The sequence below is a fragment of the Salvelinus namaycush genome, chromosome 8 (assembly GCF_016432855.1).
Source record: "Salvelinus namaycush isolate Seneca chromosome 8, SaNama_1.0, whole genome shotgun sequence".
NCBI classification, from domain to species: Eukaryota; Metazoa; Chordata; class Actinopteri; order Salmoniformes; family Salmonidae; genus Salvelinus; species Salvelinus namaycush.
Window position 1 is genome coordinate 53,010,216 of NC_052314.1, and position 20,120 is coordinate 53,030,335.

At 42.6% G+C, this 20,120-nt stretch overlaps 3 protein-coding genes across 5 annotated transcripts; 2 read left to right on the plus strand and 1 right to left on the minus strand.

The window, feature by feature from the left end:
- Positions 1–1,051: 1,051 nt before the first annotated feature.
- On the minus strand, positions 1,052–5,788 carry LOC120052808 (plasma protease C1 inhibitor-like). Its single transcript, XM_038999934.1, has 10 exons — positions 5,629–5,788; positions 5,228–5,275; positions 4,537–4,825; positions 3,794–4,114; positions 3,367–3,582; positions 3,014–3,157; positions 2,645–2,848; positions 2,332–2,471; positions 2,017–2,239; positions 1,052–1,612 (listed from the first exon to the last, which is right to left on the minus strand). The coding sequence occupies exons 2-10, from the start codon at positions 5,273–5,275 to the stop codon at positions 1,365–1,367; spliced, it is 1,833 nt and encodes a 610-aa protein (XP_038855862.1). The 5' UTR covers positions 5,629–5,788; the 3' UTR covers positions 1,052–1,364.
- On the plus strand, positions 4,569–12,879 carry LOC120052810 (transmembrane protein 134-like). Of its 2 annotated transcripts, none has more exons than XM_038999939.1 (8): positions 4,569–4,875; positions 10,600–10,865; positions 10,960–11,027; positions 11,164–11,250; positions 11,411–11,487; positions 11,911–11,955; positions 12,071–12,124; positions 12,509–12,879. In XM_038999939.1, the coding sequence occupies exons 2-8, from the start codon at positions 10,653–10,655 to the stop codon at positions 12,589–12,591; spliced, it is 627 nt and encodes a 208-aa protein (XP_038855867.1). In that variant the 5' UTR covers positions 4,569–4,875; positions 10,600–10,652; the 3' UTR covers positions 12,592–12,879. The 2 variants fall into 2 exon arrangements, with proteins under 2 accessions (XP_038855867.1, XP_038855866.1); XM_038999938.1 differs by lacking the exon at positions 4,569–4,875 and adding an exon at positions 8,981–9,159.
- A 412-nt stretch (positions 12,880–13,291) lies between these two features.
- LOC120052809 (AH receptor-interacting protein-like) lies at positions 13,292–19,894 on the plus strand. 2 transcript variants are annotated; one of them, XM_038999935.1, is made up of 7 exons: positions 13,298–13,464; positions 16,074–16,256; positions 16,498–16,686; positions 17,160–17,336; positions 17,574–17,715; positions 18,046–18,278; positions 18,670–19,894. In XM_038999935.1, the coding sequence occupies exons 1-7, from the start codon at positions 13,366–13,368 to the stop codon at positions 18,673–18,675; spliced, it is 1,029 nt and encodes a 342-aa protein (XP_038855863.1). In that variant the 5' UTR covers positions 13,298–13,365; the 3' UTR covers positions 18,676–19,894. The 2 variants fall into 2 exon arrangements, with proteins under 2 accessions (XP_038855864.1, XP_038855863.1); XM_038999936.1 differs by lacking the exon at positions 18,670–19,894 and having other exon boundaries at positions 13,292–13,464; positions 17,574–17,719; positions 18,046–18,273.
- Positions 19,895–20,120: the final 226 nt, after the last annotated feature.

Sequence of the window (20,120 nt, forward strand, 5' to 3'; positions counted from 1 at the left end):
ACATTGATTGACCTTGACAAAGATGGCGGTGGAGTGGAGAGGGCGGAATCTGTTCTTCTCTATGCACACCAATGACGACACAGGAAGCCTCTCCACGCGCAGCAACAACAGTGAAATGAATAATCAAACGATCAACATCTCCGATGTCACTATGTGATATGTTGTCAAAGATGCATTCATGTTTTTTTTGTATGTAATACTGCGTATGTATACAACGGGGTGGGTCTAATCCTGAAAGATGATTGGTTAAAACCACACTCCAGCCGGTGTCTATTCCACAAGTTACTTAGTATGTATGTACCTCCCTCCCTGGGATATTCCTTATCATGGGAAGCCAGGCTTGAAGTTCTGATGTAACAACGGGAGACATTTCTTCTCTTGTCCAGGTGATCTGGTGGTTTATTTTCACTCAGATTCTCTCGATCTCTGCCTTTTATTTTGATGTGTTGTCGGTCAAGCGAACTTGACTTTGTTCATCATGTGACAAAAAAAAACATATGCATCTTAACATTCTAATAAAGAATTGCATGTGTAAAGATTGTCATATATATGCATATGTAACTAACATTGTAACTTACATTGATCAATGCTAATTTGTTTATGGTTGATATCATTGACATGGTATCATCAATCAAATCTGTTACAGCTATCTTCGCTGCTGTTTACTCGTTGGTTTGTAATTTACTGTTTGTAAAAAAAAAAAAGGGATAATTCAGGGTAATTTGCTCAATTTTATGCTTTACTCGGTTCTGCCGTTGCTTTAAAACCTTTACCGTCATAGATATTGACATTGTCTTCCTTTAATGACATTAATGGAATGGGGAGACAGGGTGGAGGGGGAGGACTATTGTTACAGCATCCCTGTGTACTCACTGACATACTGTACTGTCTATTTCTATGTGGAACATACGGTGTGATTGCCATCTTGTGGTGAATTTGTGGAACTACTTCTCAAAATAAACTGAACCCGTTTTGAGTGGCTTTTTTTTTTGGACAGAAGAGTGATTTAAATGGCACATTTGTCCCAAAAAAGATTTCCATACCACATGTGTAGAGATGTTGTCACCTTTTATTCTTTGATAAGTCATGCATTTTGTGACAACCTATAGCAAGCCCTCGCAAGCATTTATTTTAAAACAAATTTAAATCATTCTACGAAGTTACAATGAACATGTCATTATAATGAAACTATATCGATTTATATTACATGTTGAAACGTACTGATGATTAAACGTACAGTATCGTCAAAAAGCACAATCTCAATGAAGTAATACTGCTAATATTATTGCAAATGTCCTTTCCTTTGCAAACATGGCTTTTTCTATATGCATGCTACTATCGCTCCCTCTCTCTTCCTCCTCCTCTCACGGCTCGGTCACTCGGCCCACGAACAGTGGGGCCTTGGCCTGGTCGCTCCACAGTATCATCAGGAAGGGCCTGAGGGCTGAGAAGGAAGAGAAGGAGCGGGAGAAAGAGAGGGAAGTGGCCGCACCAGCCTCCACACCTTGCTCCGTCAGGGAGAGGAAGGCCCGGTGGCGGGCGTCCGTCAGGAGCAACTCGTTGTCGGGGTAGAGGCCACACAGGTTGGCGCTGTCGAACAGCTCCGACAAACCTAAGGGAAGAAAGAGGTGGGTGATTAAGAGGAGGGGGATATGGAGAAGGAGAGCGAAGAGGGCCAGAAGGAAAAAGAGAAGGATAGAGGGAGATCGAAGAAAGGAAGGGAGAGAAGTGAGAGAGGCAAATCAAGAAAAGACAGAGTTATATCATAGATTGGAATTTGTTTTGTTGGTTTAGGTTGACTTAGAACGACCTGGGGAAATCCATTCCTGCATCTGGTCGTGCACATTTTTGTAGTAGCCAAGCACAAACATCTAGTTCAACCAATCAAGTGCTTGGTGATGAATTGAATCAGGTGGCTACAACAAAAGGCACAGTCTGTAATTTCAACAGTCAGGCAGCAGGTAGGCTAAAAGACAGACAGATAGACATGACATGCATACAAACAGACAGACAGACCTATCTTCCTGAGCAGGGTGTTCATCTCGGTCCGAACGTCCAGTTTGATTTTGGGCAGAGTGACCTCGGTGGCCTGGGGAGACACCTGATTCATCTGCTCCACCATCTGGCTCACTGCCTTGTCCGTCATCTTCCCCTCCACCAATTGCAGGTCAGAGAGCTTGGCAGAGGGCGGGAGCAGGATAAACAGGCTACTTTCACCAGAGAGAGAGAACATTGCCACCTATGGGTGATAGACAAGGTTATGTAGATTGTGTGTGTGACTGCTTATAGTGTATGCATGTAGGTGTGGGTGTGTGTAATCAAAATGGTTACCTGTGCCTTCACTGCCGGGATGTATTGCATAGCCAATTTGTATTTGGCACTGTAGAGGACAGGCACCCTCACAGTATCACCATTCAGTTTCACAAATGGAGACTTCTTGGATTTTGCATCAAATTTCATCTTCCATTGACCTAAAACAGATATGTTTTTAATCCACAAACTCCATATCCGCTAAAATAGACTATATCATATCAGATAGATAGAGCATCGGTGCTTACCAAGAGCTTACTTTGATCACACACACACCACACACACAGACACACAGACACACAGACACACAGAGACACACACACACAATACTGACCATTGAAATACACAGCATTGAGGAGTACCAGTTCGGTGTGGGCAGGAACAGAGTCGACCAGCTCGGTGATTTTATTATTTGTCTGCTTCGCCACCCAACTGTTGATCATTTCCACGTTTACCTCACTACTATTGGTCAATTTGACTGGATCTGCACCGTAGAACTGCATGGATTGGTTGGTAAAGGACTCACTCAACTTCATGTCTGAGGTGGGAGAGAGAGGGAATGTCCGAGAGGTGGACAGACAGACAGTGAGTTAAGGGGTGTCGGCGACTCATGATTAAATTGACAATATACGACGAGAATTCGAAATTATAGCTGGAGAATAAGTTAGAATTATCATGAGTACTAATTGTGCTCTGGTAGTACTGGGGTTGTAATAGATCTGAGAGGCCATCTTCAGTGTGTCCTGAAGTTTCAGCTTCAGTTTCTTCATCTCGGAATGAACGCAGAAGAAGTCGTGAGACAGACAGAGAGCTGTCTCCATGTCTCTCCTTGTCTTGCCACGAGCACCTAATGAGAGAGAGAGAGAGAGAGAGAGAGAGAGAGTGTGAATGTATTTTACTTGGCTCCCCATGAGTCTATTATTCACACAGTAGGAGTTTATATCAAGAATGTTGCTTTATTAAAAAAAAAATAATAATAACTGAGATCTAGAGTATGAGTGCACTTGGACAACCCCTCCCCATGTTCCCTTTTAAAGAAACCCCACCCTCTCTTACCTAGTAACAGGTGGGTTAACACCCCGCTGATACTGATTGGAGAGAAGAGTAGGTTTTTCATGGGCTGCGATTGGCTGAGGTGGGCATAAAGCTTCATGGAGAACTCATTGAGGGATTCTTTTAGCATGGCCTCCCACGACCTGCTGGTCTCGTCTTGACACGATTCCCAGGGGGTCATGAACCCAACGCAGGAGTAAGGAAGAACGGTGGGCGCAGCTAAAAGAAATGGCAAACTAATATTATAATTTCAACAAATCAAGAGCGTAACAGTGTCTTGAACATTGCAGGTGAGAGTCTAACATTTGGGAATTATGGCTATTCGGGACCAATTGATGTTACATTTGTGAATTACACCAATTTAACAAACGTGTGTGTATACACAGGCAAAAGTTTGAGCGTGTAATAGAAGAAGGTTAGCTAAACGTACCTTCCACAATTAGCTCAATTGTATTAAAGTTGCTGCTGTCTCTGCCCTCCTCAGCTGTCTCACAGTAGTACATGCCGGCATCCTCCATTTTGACCCCATTAAGTGTGATTGTCATATCTTTTTCAAAGGGGCCAAAAAGCCATTCTAGTCTGTCACCATCCACCATTTCTCCAGTCTCTGCGGGATTCAGCTGCTTCCGTGTGCCGTTCATGACTTTATCATATCTGTACCAATAGACCTGGTATTTGCTGGATGGTGGGCGTTCACAAGGTAAATTCACAGTGGACCCTTCATTTACCTTGAGAATGTAGCTGCTGGACACTGGAGGGATAGAGACCAAGATGAAAGACAGCAAAACAGTAGAGTTGATTTCTGGAGCCAACCTCAAAATGCATGCAATGTTTGCTGACCTGCAGAGTTTGCTAAACTGCACCAACAAAAACCGCCCCATATTTCACCAGTTTTTAACAATTACAATCTATGAATAGAGTTCTCGGGCTGTATGTTTAAATCAACTGAATGCCTTATTCGTTGTGATCTAAACCCTCTGCTCAAGTTGTCGTCCTTTTTCTCTCCTCAACATGGACTCAAAGATTCATTCCGGGATTGAGTTTAACTTGTAACATGATTTTTTTATAAAGTTGGATGTAAAAACCACAAGCAGAGTGTCTATTTTAAGAAAGGCCTACATCACGTCACAGGCAGTTGTGATGAAAATAGGAGGTGGCAGTATGTGTCCTTACCATCAACCTGGACTATGTGCACTTTTTGCCACTCCATATCATTCTGCTTGATCACACATTCATATTCCCCCTCGTTGGCTACACTGACGGGAGAGATTTCCAGAAAGAAGCCATCCGGGGAGAGCTTGAGTTGCTCTGAGGATTCTGGGTAGTCTGGAACCAGGGAGTCATTGTATTTCCAGGTGATCTTAGCCCCAGCAAAGCTTTGTTGTTTTTGTCCAGGGAGACATGGGAAGACCAGGGTGGAGCCAGGTACACCAAGCAGGACTCCAACGGAGGAAGAGAAAAGCTGGATCGAGAGACAGATGGACAACCAAACAAGAAGGTGGAGGCTGTAAGGTACATGAGGTGTCTCAGTGCTACATTAGCATTTGTCCTAAAAAAAACAGATTAATATTACAATTCAAAACGGGCCAGTTTTCCCAGAACCAGATTCACGCTTACACTCCTGGGCCCGTTTTCAAAAAGTGTCTTAGAGAAGGACTGCTGATCTAGCAACAGGTCTGCCCTGTCCATATGATCATATTCATTATGATCTGAAAGCTAAAGCCGAACAGCAATCCTACTCTTTGTAAATACAGGCAACGGACCCGGGACTAAAAAGCATTTAACAGAGATTCTCCATTTAGCATGATTTTCAGACCAAGAGTGTGTTTAATCATTCTCCAGGAAACTGTCTCTTTGTGTTTACCTCAAAGACGAGCAGGAGGGAGACACACGATATGACTGAAATCCTCATCTAGGGAAGATGAAGAAAGATAGAGGGGGAGAGAAGAGGTAGGAAGGGATGGCGGGACGTAGTGGGCAAAGGGGCAGTGGGAATGTGAAAAAATCAATAGAACACAGAAGCAAGCTTAGTTTGGCACATATTCATGCATTCTTTCCTAATCCGGTGGGCCATTGACCCATGCCTTACTTCTCAGTGCAACAAGCAAAGTATCAGGCATATCATTTGCAGTTATAACAACATAGACAAACAATATCAGAAATATTCTTTCTAGAGTACCTAACCATGATATCCTTATGACAGTAGGCCTATCATGATTGAGTCATCGGTAGATCTTTAGAAAGGCATCTAAAAAGTGTACTCACACTGCAGGTCACTTGCAAATACTACAGCATCAGAAATTGTCTGAGGATGATATATTTTCTCTACTGGGAAAAAAAGGGTTCACGTCCTACTGCGTGTGTTCATCTACTGCTTGTATGCAGTATGGGTGTCCTTCCCTTCCCTGCTCTCTCCAAAACGAATGACTTATCTGTTTATTGTTTGATCAGTGGTCTTGTGTGTTTGCACTTTGTACGGGTTGATTTACCGAAAATCACATGGCTATTTGGCAAAAGCTCCCATACACACTGAACAAAAATATAAACGCATGTTTCACGAGCTGAAATAAAAGAAAATTAAATGTTTCATACGCAGAGGCTTATTTCTCTCAAATGTTGTGTAGAAATGTGTTTACATCCCTGTTAGTGAACATTTCTCCTTTGCCAAGATAATCCATCCACCTGACAGGTGTGGCATATCAAGAAGCTGATTAAACAGCATGATCTTTACACAGGTGCACCTTGTGCTGGGGATAATAAAAGGACACTCTAAAATGTGCAGTTCTGTGACACAACACAATGCCACAGATGTCAAGTTTTGATGTCCACCAGAGCTGTTGCCAGAATTTTATTTGCATTTCTCTTTCTTAAGCCACCTCCAATATTATTTAAAAGAATTTGGCAGTATGTCCAACCGGCCTCAACCGCAGACCACGTACAGTTAAAGTCGGAAATTTACATACACTTAGGTTGGAGTCATTAAAACTAGTTTTTCAACCACTCCACAAATTTCTTGTTAACAAACTATAGTTTTGGCAAGTCGGTTAGGACATCTACTTTGTGCATGACACAAGTAATTTTACCAGAAATTGATTACAGACAGATTATTTCACTTATAATTCACTGCATCACAATTCCAGTGGGTCAGAAGTTTACATACACTAAGTTGACTGTGCCTTTAAACAGCTTGGAAAATTCCAGAAAATGATGTCATGGCTTTAGAAGCTTCTGATTGACTCAAATGTTGTCAATTAGCCTATTGAGGTGTACCTGTGGATGTATTTCAAGGCCTACCTTCAAACTAAGTGCCTCTTTGCTTGACATCATGGGAAAATAAATTAGCCAAGACTTAAGACAAAACATTGCAGACCTCCGCAAGTCTGGTTCATCTTTGGGAGCAAGACCACATTCATCTGTACAAACAATAGTACGCAAGTATAAACACCATGGGACAAGCAGCCATCATACCACTCTGGAAGGAGACGCGTTCTGTCTCCTAGAGATTAACGTGCTTTTGTTCGAAAAGCGCAATTCAATCTCAGAACAACAGCAAAGGACCTTGTGAAGATTCTGGAGGAAACGGGTACAAAGTATCTATATCCACAGTAAAACGAGTCCTTTATCGATATAAGCTGAAAGGCCACTCAGCAAGGAAGAAGCCACTGCTCCAAAACCGCCATAAAAAAGGCAGATTACGGTTTGCTACTGCACATGGGGACAAAGATCATACTTTTTGGAGAAATGTCCTCTGGTCTGATGAAACAAAAATAGAACTGTTTGGCTATAATGACCATCGTTATGTTTGGAGGAAAAAGGGTGAGGCTTGCAAGCCGAAGAACACCATCCCAACAGTGAAGCACGGGGTGGCAGCATCATGTTTTGGGGCTGCTTTGCTGGAGGAGGGACTGGTGCACTTCACAAAATAGATGGCATCATGAGGCAGGAAAATTATGTGCATATATTGAAGCAACATATCAAGACATCAGTCAGGAAGTTAATGCTTGGTCGCAAATGGGTCTTCCAAATGGACAATGACCCCAAGCATACTTCCAAAGTTGTGGCAAAATGGCTTAAGGACAACAAAGCCAATGTATTGGAGTGGCCATCACAAAGCCCTGACCTCAAATCCTGTAGAAAATTTGTGGGCAAAACTGAAAAAGCGTGTGCGAGCAAGGAGGCCTACAAACCTGACTCAGTTACACCAGCTCTGTCAGGAGGAATGGGACAAAATTCACCCAACTTATTGTGGGACGCTTGTGGAAGGCAACCCAAAACTTTTGACCCAAGTTAAACAATTTAAAGGCCATGCTACCAAATACTAATTGAGTGTATGTAAACTTATGACCCACTGGGAATGTGATGAAAGAAATAAAAGCTGAAATAAATCATCCTCTACTTTTATTCTGACATTTCACATTCTTAAAACAAAGTGGTGATTCTAATTGACCTTAAACAGGGATTTTTTTACTGGGATTAAATGTCAGGAATTGTGAAAGACTGAGTTAATGTATTTGGCTAAGGTGTATGTAAACTTCCGACTTCAACTGTATATGGCGTCATGTGGGCGAGTGGCTTGCTGATGTTAACATTGTGAACAGAGTGCCTCGTGGTGGGATTATGGTATGTGCAGGCATAAACTACGGACATCGAATACAACTGCATTTTATCCATGACAATTTTAATGCACAGAGATACCGTGACGAGATCCTGAGGCCCATTGTCATTCATCCGTTGTCATTCATCAGCATGATAATGCACGGCCCCATGTCGCAAGGATCTGTACAGAATTCCTTGAAGCTGAAAATGTAATTTCTAGAGTAATTTACTAGTTCTTCCATGGCCTGCATACTCAACAGACATGTCATTCATTGAGCATGTTTGGGATCCTCTGGACCGACACGTACGATAGCGTGTTCCCGCCCACATCCAGCAACTTCGCACAGCCATTGAAGAGGAGTAGGACAACATTCCACAGGCCACAATCAACAGCCTGATCAACTCCATGCAAAAGAGATGCATGAGGCAAGTGGTGGTCACACCAGATACTGATCCATGCCCCTACCTTTTTTGAAGGTATCTATGACCATCAGATTCATATCTGTATTCCCAGTATTGGGAAATCCATAGATTAGGGGAAAATGAATATATTTCAATTTACTGATTTCCTTATGTGAACTGTAACTCAGTAAAATCTGTGAAATTGTTTCATGTTGCATTTATATTTTTGTTCAGTATATTTTTCCAGTATTATTACTGTTTATGATTTAAAGTTTATCTTTGTATTTTTTTGTTTAGTTATGTATATTCATCTTGATTAGCATTGATAAAGTCATTTTTTTACAAATATGCATCAATCTAATAGTTCCGTGTGCCGCTTGTTGTTATGCTATAAACATATATAAACAAAAAAAGTTTTATACCCAAAATAACACCTGAATGTATATTTTCATTCGTTCATGTTATGTTATGCTATAAACATAACATGAACGAATGAAAATATACATTCATGTGTTATTTTGGGTATAAAACTTTTTTTTGCCCCAAGTACATGATAGATCGACATTGCAAGTCAGTGATCGATTACTAGAGTCTTTTCATGTGGGCGTATTCGAATCCGAATACTTTTCACTCAGTCATGTTCAATCGGGAACCGGATGCAAATACGAAGCCTAAAGTTTTGGGAAGTTTTTGCAGTCCGTATGCTGTGATTTGTATGACATATTGCAAACAAAAGCTTACAGTAAATAATGTAATTATGTGAAGATGGAAAGTCAAAGTAAAATCGCCTGAAAAATAGTAAGTTTTTTTTCTAGCCGTTAGCGGAGCAGTGCAACCAGACAATGTAGACAAAACAACAGTGCTAAAGTAGCTATTAAAAGTTGCTTTTAAATGTTTCCAATAATTTCTCAGAGCTTCAGATAATAATGTACGTTAACGACAAAGGCATTTGTGTTTATTAGTTAGCAACGTTCTTTGTTTATGTTATTTCTACCACTTAGCTAACGTTTTTCAACCGGATAACGTTACTAGTAACGTAAACTCACCCCATTCCGTACAAATGTGCGTAACTGCGACATTCAAACGAGGCTACAAAGAAAACTAATGGGACTGTAGCGACTGTGTTGACTTCAAAATCGGGGGTGTGAACTAGGTTTCTATTCAAGCGTTGATCGACATGGTAATGGCTCTATAGTATTGGAGAAAAGTTGAAAACTGACCCTCCGTTACATCTTGACGTGTCATGTAACGTACAGCACGCATAAAGCAACTATTTCTGTCTTACAATCTCTCTCCACTTGGTGTAGCACTTCTCTCATCGTTTAAAAACAAGAAATGGACAGTGACAGGGGTAAGGGGGGATACCTAGTCATTTTTTGCGTCATCATTGCATGCGATCATCATTCTCAAAGCCGCTGTTTACTTCTAAGATCACTTTAGCACCGCCCTAAAAACCTGATTCAAATTCGACACAAACCTTCAAATAGGTATGTAATGACACATTATATGAACTCTTTATAGTGTTTTATTTACATTTTAGAGGCGATAAGGTGATTAGTTGGACAGATCGAGTGAAAAAAGCAATTTTCCCACACAACACATCTCCTTCTCACTATCACGCATTAGTTTAGCTTCCCCACCCGCCATTTTTAAAAAGACCTGACGGGGCTCATTGCCTGCTTGAATTATGCAGAAACGGGCAGTGTTTAGGTCATGTAATTGATTTTGTTGGAAGGGGAGAAATTGTGCTTTACAAACGTTTTTGGGGCGCTAAAATAAAGGCAATTGTACGGACCAAGGCGATGTACGGGTTTACGTGAGTTTACGTTATGCCGCTTAATGTCCTTATCTACGAAAACGTGTTTGCAAATCGCAGGGTTGGAGGGTACAGTGGCAATGGAGTTGTAAACAATTTGGTTAATCAGATTTACGCAAGATCTGTTTAATTCAGATGAACGTAACAAATACGAAAGGAAAAAATCTAATAAATATCTCAGAATTTTCTTTGTTGAAAACGACATGCAGCCTAAGCTTCAATGTGGTTAATCATTAACCCAAAGGCTGTATGATGTCGATATCACACGTCGAACAGCTAACACCAGACGAATACACTTAAGCCATAACTTTAGTTTAGCCTAGATCAGAGCCCTATGTGGACGTCCACATATATGGCCCTTGGGTAGAAAATCTGCTTTTGTACATTTTGATTGTTTGCTGAATTTCCCCCTCAACCCACAGTGTATATCAACCAAAGCAGCAGCAAGGTGTGAGAGTACTGGCAACCGCCAGCTATGGCAACGCAGTTCAGCATCGATGACGCGTTTGTGCTGGAGGGAGAGGACGAAGGGGTGACCGATGGAGAGAAGGAAGGATGGAAGGGCCGAGAGAAAGACAGAGAGGGGGGAGAGATGACGTTCGGTACCCTGTCTTTTGCCAAACCCCAGACTCACCCGGCCTCCGCTGTGGCTGGCTCCCCCGACCACAGTAGCAGTCTGAAGTACCAGGTGATGCCCCATCATACACACACACACACAAGTGATATAAGGGTGTAATGTTGTGTGGTGGTGACCTAACATTTTACTCTCTCTGCTCGCACAGAATCTGGAAAATGAAGACGTCTTAGGCAGCAATGGCAATTCCTCTTTCAATAACTTATTCAAAATCAGGTGTGTCTTCATTGGAGTGTTGTGATTACATCTGGTATTACCTAGATGAGAATGGCATACTCAAATGTAAATGTGTGTTCCTTGTTTTCTATGTTATCAATAAAGATGTACAACATTCCATTTTCTTCCCCCTCAGTGATCCCGCTACTCTGTCTTACTGCAGCTCCCAGTGGTCGTTCAGCACCTTGAGTTCTGTCACCCAGCTCTCTGCACAGTGCTGCGGGTATTTAACCACGCACACAAACACACACAAACAGTAATTCACAAGAAAGCATTTACACTGAACCATGCCCACAATAATGCATAAGATCAAGGATGTACTCACACACCAGCACTCTCAATCACCCACAATGACTTGACAAAAACCCTGACGTTTTCCTCAGATGGACGTCTCACCCTCTGGTGAAGAAGAACAGAAGAGTGGTCCTCGCTTCATTCCTTCTCCTCGTCACTGGAGTCGGTAAGTCACACCATCTCTGCTGAAAGAAATGACACCTCCCATGATTCTCCTGCAACAGTGTTTTTCACCAATCCATTCCTGGGCGAACGCACGCGCAAGGTATCAGCCCAGCACTAACACACTTGATTCAACTAACCAAAGGTTTGCTGATACATTGAATTGTGTGTTATTACGAGGCTAGAAAACAATTGCGCGTTGGGGAACACTGCAGTCACTGCGCTGCAGTCGAACATTTAGTTTGTGTACGGCGCTTTATATTTTATAGATATGTTTTGTTTTTTTACCACTGATTGTCAGCCATTGTAATGTATTCATGGCACTGAACTTTTCCTCAGAATAATTCCTCATTGTCTTCTCATATCTCTTGTTAGTTATCTTGAGATATTGCCTTTTCATTCAATTTCCATGTTTTCTTTCTCTCAGCTCTCATTTTCACTGGTGTCGTAATACAATTGAATCCGGATGCAGGTAAGAGACTCAGTTAATGTGGGCTGTGTTGTCACAAATCAGTGAAGATGTCTGTTCTTGGTTGGTTGTCTTTTACTGTGGGCTTTGACAACTTGATCTTTGACCTTTTCCACAGGGGTCTCAAGTGCCATTTTCTTTGTCCCTGGATTTCTTCTCTTCATTCCTGGGGGTATATAGCGTTCTTTACCGTGACTTGGTTGTGTTGTCCAATGTATTTTATGTTTCACACGTCTTTCATGCTTTTCTCCTGTCTTTTTAATCATAATGTCTGGACAGTGCATTTGGGAGGAATGTTACCTTAAACATTCCTGTAATGGTCTGTAGGAGTCCCCACTGTCACATACTTGTCACTGTATGTTGATACAAGTACTCTGCAGATTAAATAACATACAGGCAACATGTGCAGTACTATTTTCATTTGACCTTTATTTACCTAGGCAAGTCAGTTAAGAACAAAGTCTTATTTTACAATGACGGCCTACTATACCTTCATATATTTACTACAGAAATTATTAAAACAGTGTGGTAATTGTTTTCTCTCCTTCTCCCTCAGTGTACCATGTGATTTACATCAGCTGTGCGGTTCGGGGAAGAAGAGGCTTCAAGTTCTTCTACTTGCCCTATTTTGAAAAATGACCTATTGCACTACAACTTTTTTTTGGTCCAATTTCCAGAATCATACTTTTTTCAATTATGTAACAGAAATACATTGTTCCATGGATGTTTTTTCTTATTTTGTAAAACATTTTTACCCTGTCTTTATACTGACCACTACTACGGACTCAACCACTTTGTGCCTCAATAAGCTTCCTGCACATCCTGTATGGAAGAGAAGGGAGTCTGATTTGCCCTGTTTGTCATGTCTCGTGAGTACATAATGACTGTGAAACTACAATAAAAAAATTTTTTTTTTTTGGTATATTACTTTTAGGTCTCCGTGAGTCAGTGTTTGTTAGTAGCGCTGTTGTTGCAGTAATGCAATGCGAACAGTATGGGCATTTTAGGACGGCTGTGATGTTGTTGGTGCCAAACTTATCAAGTATTAGGTATTTTTCTGATGTGTTTGGTGGGGCCGCAGATCCCAGATTTTAATGAATGGGATGAGTATTTGCGCTTGTGTATAGCTCATCAATTCTGAGTGCAAGAGTATCCTATATGCAGATTTTTGGATATAATAAGCTTTTGAAAAGCATTATGTTGGTATGTAGGGAAAACTTAACCACATCAATGTTGGAGAAGAGTGGTGAAAAATAATCAATGGACAATGACATTCAACTGGTAGAAAGTAATCTAATCACAAAACTGCTTGAAGTCCCTAGCCGTCAGCAGTGACGTCAATGTATGTGTTGGTTTCTCTCGAGCTCCCGAAGATAGGCAATCGGCTGCTTTTTGACACTCGGGGAAACAAGGATGGAGGAACTGGCTACCAAGCTACTCGCAGAAGGCATTCAGAAGAAAGTAGTCAGTCCTGGCAAAGGAGATCTGTCAACGTTTCCTGATGGGACCAAGGTGAGTTATAAAATACTGCATTTAATCCACGTTCAAAGAGTAGTTTTGTATGCGTATGACTGGCTAAATTGGTTAGCATTATTAGCTAGCTGCTAACGTTAGCATGGAGCGTAATTATCGAGGTTCTACATGTTCAGAGGTGACACATACATTACCTTATTTTAGTTAATTCTGGTAGACAGAGTTATAGTTTGTTATTTACAGAAATTATCAGTTAACAAGTAATTATTGGAACAAAAACGATAATTGTCTTGGTGAAACTGTAAGAGGGCGGGGCTTTTACAGGATGGACACTTTCATTGATGTTCGTCTCTTATTGGTCGGTAAACATTAGTTATACGTTTTAATTGGATACTCGGCATGATCGACAGTATTGTTGGATAATCCGTGTGAATTTCTGCTTTTTCCTGTTGATAAAATCTCCAATTTCTTTTTATGTGGAGTTTTTTAATCTGTGAAAGACATGCATTATAAACCTTTTACCAGCTCACTCTATCAGCATTTATTGTCCAACTTGTGTATATAATAATGTTCGGCCTGCTGGCAAGTGATTGTGTAGAGACTACACATTTTATTGTTACAAAACAGAAAAAACACTCATCAGTACAATGCATGTCACTTACACTGAACAAAAAATGTCATGTTCATATAAAGAAATCCAGTCAATTGAAATACATTAATTTGGCCCGAATCTATGGATTTCACATGACTTGGAATATAGATATGCATATGTTGGGCACTGAATTTATTTTTTATTTTTTTTAAATCATTTAGTATCTGGTGTGACGACTATTTGCCTCATGCAGCACGACACATCTCCTTTGCATAGAGGCTGTTGATTGTGGCCTGTGGAATGTTGACCCACTCTTCAATGGCTGTGTGAAGTTGCTGGATATTGGTGGGGACTGGAAAACGCTGTCGTACACGTCGATCCAGAGCATCCAAAACATGCTCAATGAGTGAAATGTCTGGTGAGTATGCAGGCCATGGAAGAACTGGGACATCGTGGACTACAGGAAAAGGCAGGCCGAACAGGCACCCATTAACATCGACGGGGCTGTAGTGGAGCGGGTCACGAGTTTCAAGTTCCTTCGTGTCCACATCACCAACAAACTATCAGGTCCAAACATACCAAGACAGTCGTGAAGAGGGCACGACAACACCTTTTCCTCCTCAGGAGACTGAAAAGATTTGTCATGGGTCCCCAGATCCTCAATTTCTACAGTTGCACCATCGAGAGCATCCTGACCGGTTGCATCACTGCCTGGTATGGCAACTGCTCGGCATCTGACCGTAAGGCACTACAGAGGGTAGTGCGTACGGCCCAGTACATCACTGGGGCCAAGCTTCCTACCATCCAGGACTTATATACTAGGCACGTCAGAGAAAAGCCCCAAAAATTGTCAAAGACTCCAGTCACCCAAGTCATAGACTGTTCTCTCCGCTACCGCACGGCAAGCAGTACCGGAGCGCCAAGTCTAGGACCAAGAGGCTCCTTAACAGCTTCTACCCCCAAGCCATAAGACTGCTGAACAATTTATCAAATGGCCACCCGGACTATGTGACAAATAAAGTTTTATATGATTTTCAGCTTTTAGGAATTGTGTACAGATCCTTGGGACATGGGCCTGTGAATTATCATGCTGAAACATGAGGTGATGGTGGTGGATGAATGGCTGTAGCTTATGCCTGCCCAATACCATAACCCCACCACCACTATGGGCCCCTCTGTTCACATCGTTGACATCAGCAAACCGCTCGCCCACACGACGGCATACACGCTGTCTGCCATCTGCCCAGTACAGTTGAAACCGGGATTCAGCCGCGAAGAGCACGCTTCTCCAGCGTGCCAGTGGACATCGAAGGTGAGCATTTGCCCACTAAAGTCTGTTACGAAGCTGAACTGCAGTCCGGTCAAGACCTTGGTGAGGACCACAAGCTTCCCTGAGACGGGTTCTGACATTTGTGCAGAAATTCATTGGTTGTGCAAACCCACAGTTTCATCAGCTGTCCAGGTGGCTGGTCTCAGACGATCCCGCAGGGGAAGAAGCCAGATGTGGGGGTCCTTGGCTGGCGTGGTTACACGTGGTCTGCAGTTGAGGCCGGTTGGACGTACTGCCAAATTCTCTAAAACAACGTTGGAGGCGGCTTATGGTAGAGAAATTAACGTTCACCTCTCTGGCAACAGCTCCGGAGGACATTCCTGCAGTCAGCATGCCAATATCATGCTCACTCAGAACTTGACATCTTTGGCATTGTGTTGTGTGACAAAACTGCACATTTTAGAGTGTCCTTGTATTGTCCCCAGCACAAGGTGCACCTGTATAATGATCATACTGTTTAATCAGCTTCTTGATATGCCACACCTGTCAGGGGGATGGATTATCTTGACAAAGTAGAAATGCTCACTAACAGGGATGTAAACACATTTGTGCTAAACTCTTTAGAGAAACACGCTTTTTGTGCATATGGACAATTTCTGGGATCTTTTATTTCAGCTCATGAATCATGGAACACTTTACATGTTGCGTTTTTGTTCAGTGTATTACATGATTTATCCACTTTGTGTAATACCTGTTCTCCATTCTATCCCCTCAATTTTCCAACAGGTGATATTCCACTACCGCTCCAGCCTGTGTGATGGCACGGTGCTGGATGACTCCAGGACCATGGGGGGCCGGAGCAAGCCCATGGAACTCATCTTGGGGAAGAAGTTCAAGCTGGCCGTGTGGGAGCGAGTCATTGCCACCATGAGGGAGGGAGAGGTGGCAGATTTCACATGTGACGTCAAGGTGGGTCGCCCAACTTAATATGGTTGACTTGGATGGATTAGAGACTGTTACATCTGTACACACACACATATAATTCGTGGCAAAAATATTGACCGTTATGGAATTTGACAGTGTTTGTCAATATGTTTTGTTAATTGTTTCCCTTCAGAGAACTGCCTTAATTGTACTTTCATAACCACCAGTCCCTCAATTTATCCCAGTGAATGTAATGTAACCATCCTCTTTCCTTCTCTCCCCGCAGCACACAGCCCTATACCCGCTGGTGTCCCAGTCCCTGAGGAACATCAGTGCAGGGAAGGACCCCCTGGAGGGCCAGAGACACTGCTGTGGCATTGCTCAGATCCACTCACACCACTCCCTGGGCCACTGTGACCTCGACAAGCTCCAGGCCAACCCTCAGCCCCTGGTCTTCACCCTGGAGCTCATGGAGGTGAGGGGGGGGGGGGGCTTATTTCTTCTCCATTAGGGGTCCAAGCACCATGTGCTGATTCTGGTTCCTCTCAAGGTTTCTTCCATCCAGGGAATTTTCCATGCCACGGTGCTACTGCGTATTTCTTAGAGCAAAGCACCTTCCTTGCTTGGGGCATTAAGTAAATGGACATCTGTCTCACCTAGATGGTTAAATGAAGTCTGAACTTCGACCACGACATCAAGAGGAGGATGGCACCCTTCCTTTCAAAGTTTATGTCCTCAAGAGTTTTCCTTTGCCAGTGCTACTTCTTGCTCTTTGGGGGTCTAAGCCTGGTTACTGTAAAAGCATTTTGTAACAACAGTTTTTGTTAAAAGCACTACATCAAAATGTTTTCTAACCCTTTTATCACCCAAGCAGCACTCATGCCTCTGTCAGTTCACTGCATAAAAATACATTTTGATGGAATAATACGATTGACGCCTCTCTCCCAGGTTTTGACGCCCGGCTCGTTCAGACTGGACATCTGGGCGATGACGGACGACGAGAAGCTGGAGGTGGTGCCTCAGATCCATGTGGAGGGTAACGCCCTGTACAAGAAGGGCGACGTGAAGGAGGCGGCCGAGAAGTACCACAACGCCATCGCCTGTCTGAAGAACCTGCAGATGAAGGTAAACCCCTCTGACTTCAAACCTGGTCCCCATGCTTTTTTGGGCATTTTTATTTAGTAGGGTAATATTTAGAGCACTTTAGACAAATTTGCTTTTCATTTAGCTGAGATAACTAGCCATTCTGCTTGTCATGTCAAATGAGATCTATGCATTCCCTGTCTGTAGAACGTCTTAACCCCACTAAATAAGTGACTAGTCTTCTAACTCCTCCCAATCCTTGGCCCCTCATCCAATTAGGAGCGTCCGGGCGATGAGGGGTGGATCAAGCTGGACCTCATGATCACGCCCCTGATGCTGAACTACTGCCAGTGTCAGCTGATCCAGGGTCAGTACTACGAGGTGCTGGACCACTGCTCCTCCATCCTCTCCAAATACGAGGGTGAGTCACACACTTCTGAATTACATTCAAGGTGTAGCCCTGCCCTAGGATCAAGTGAATATGCTGAATTCACATAACAATAAGCTATGCTCTGAAAGCGAATGTGTAATTTGTTGCCGCACTGTCATTACTTAAGACAATCCCTTTACAAATAAACGTGTTACTTTTGCTGTTTTATCGGTCTACAGTAGGCTTGTTGCTAGTGAATGACAAGTCCTTTTGAACTGTTATTTCGTACTACCAGCTACTCAACTTAAATGTGTGTAAACTTAACATTTGAACACACCAGTCTCTTTCCCATTGACACACTCTTGCCTCCCACCCCCACAGACAACGTGAAGGCCTACTTCAAGCGGGCCAAGGCCCACGCGGCGGTGTGGAACGAGACGGAGGCGCGGGCCGACTTTGCCAAGGTGGTGGCGCTGGACCCGTCGCTGGGGCCCTCGGTGGCTAAGGAGCTGAGGGCCATGGAGGAGAGGATCCGCTCCAAGGAGAAAGAGGAGAAGGGCCGCTACAAGAGTCTGTTTAGCTACGACAGCAGCGCCCCGGCCACCGCTACCACGGTGAGTAGCGGAGTACCTTCTAGAAGTTTCTCTTAGAATCTAGGCCCATATTAAAACGGCATCTTAGAGTAGGAGTGCTTATGTAGGATCAGGCCCCCCCCTGTCCCTATAATCTAATTGATTATAATCTAAAAGGCCAAACTAATCTATATCAGCACTCATACATGAATGCTATTTGAGTGCTTTTCCCAGATCTAGAATCAGATGACCCTGTGTGAAGAAAATATCTCCCCTTTCTTTTACTAGTGAAATTAATGATCCATCTGTCTTTACACTAAATTGATGTATTTTTTAAATTGGCACTATTTCATCCCTTATTAGTGTTGAATTACTAATTTATGTAAATGTTGTACTTTTTGAATGTCTAAAACTGTGTTATGCCCTCTTTTAGGGTTGAATTAAGAAGATGTTTATTTTTGTTATAAAGAAGAGAGGAGGAGCATTTGTGGACACATTGCTGACACGTTTAGTTTTATCCACACATCAAAGCCATATTCAGTTTCCCCATGAAACATCACTTTCGCGATGCCCTCGCAAAACCCACACGCCACTCGCATGTCACATTCTCCTTCTAGATTCACTTATCTTTTATAGAACAACATTACACACCCACACAAATGTACCCTCCACACAAACAGACTTTCAATGTTCAGCTTTCCCCTACTGCAAACAGCCATTTACATCACACGCGCTGCGAAAGCACAGGAATACGCAGGAGATCCTCCACTTCTGGCAGTATGACTGGGACATCAACTTCGGAGACAATCATAAGATATACGATATGTATGGACACTAGAGCAGTCTCCACCATATCCCTCTTGTTCACCCCTATCTTATTTACCCCTATTAATGTTCTATATATGACTATCCAAGTTATTTACTCTTATCTTTACTTGTATCTATTATTGTTATGTTATTATTACTGTATTACATTTCATTTGCTAATCTGTGTCTTTGTAGTCCTGTATATTTTAAGCTAGGACATTTTGTAATGGTCTGTTTTGCCCTCAACTCAACCACCACCCCAACCCCACTTGCCTTTTGGTCAGTCGAACAGAGCTAATGATTTGCCAAGTCATTGGCATCAGTGAGTGTAGTTGGGATAGTGGCCATCATTTTGGCCCCTAGCTCATTCCTGTGTTCAACAAACTGAAATGACTGGATAGGGGAAGGCAATATGGCGGAGGCTCGATTTAGACTACTCCTTCCAGGCCTCCAATAGTCACTGAAGGGTTAGAGATGGTAATGGAACCGCATCAAGTAGAAGGTCGAGAGCCTCTTCTGTAGGGCCCATTTTCATAGGTTTGCACATCAAACGAATGACACAGCTCGTCATACCAGCATTTAACTCATTTGTCCCTTGTATTTGTGAAAATTGTATCTGACTCAAGTGTCAGTTGTATGAAATGGGTGTTCTTATCTAGCCTGGTTGAAGCAGAGTAAATGCTACACTCAACATTGTTTTCATTGGTGAGAAGTGTTCAATCTGATTTAACCAGGCTACTTATCATGCCTTCTATAAAATGTCCACCGCGGGACAGCCAGGAGTGCTTTTTGCAGCTGTCTTTTGCTGTTATGTTATGACTGAGAAGCCAAATAAAGAGGTGCAACTCTTACTAGTGTGTTTGTAGTGGTACCCACCCGTGACCCCATGCTTGCGTGTGAGCACGCTCACCCCCTTCATCAAGATCTCCACACACACATAGTACCTATAGAAAGTCTACATCCCCTTTTAAAATGTTCACCTTTTGTTGCCTTATAGCCTGGAATTAAAATGCTTTTTTAATCCACTGATCTTTGCATCCTACCCCACAACTTTCAAGTGAATTTTTTAATCAAAAG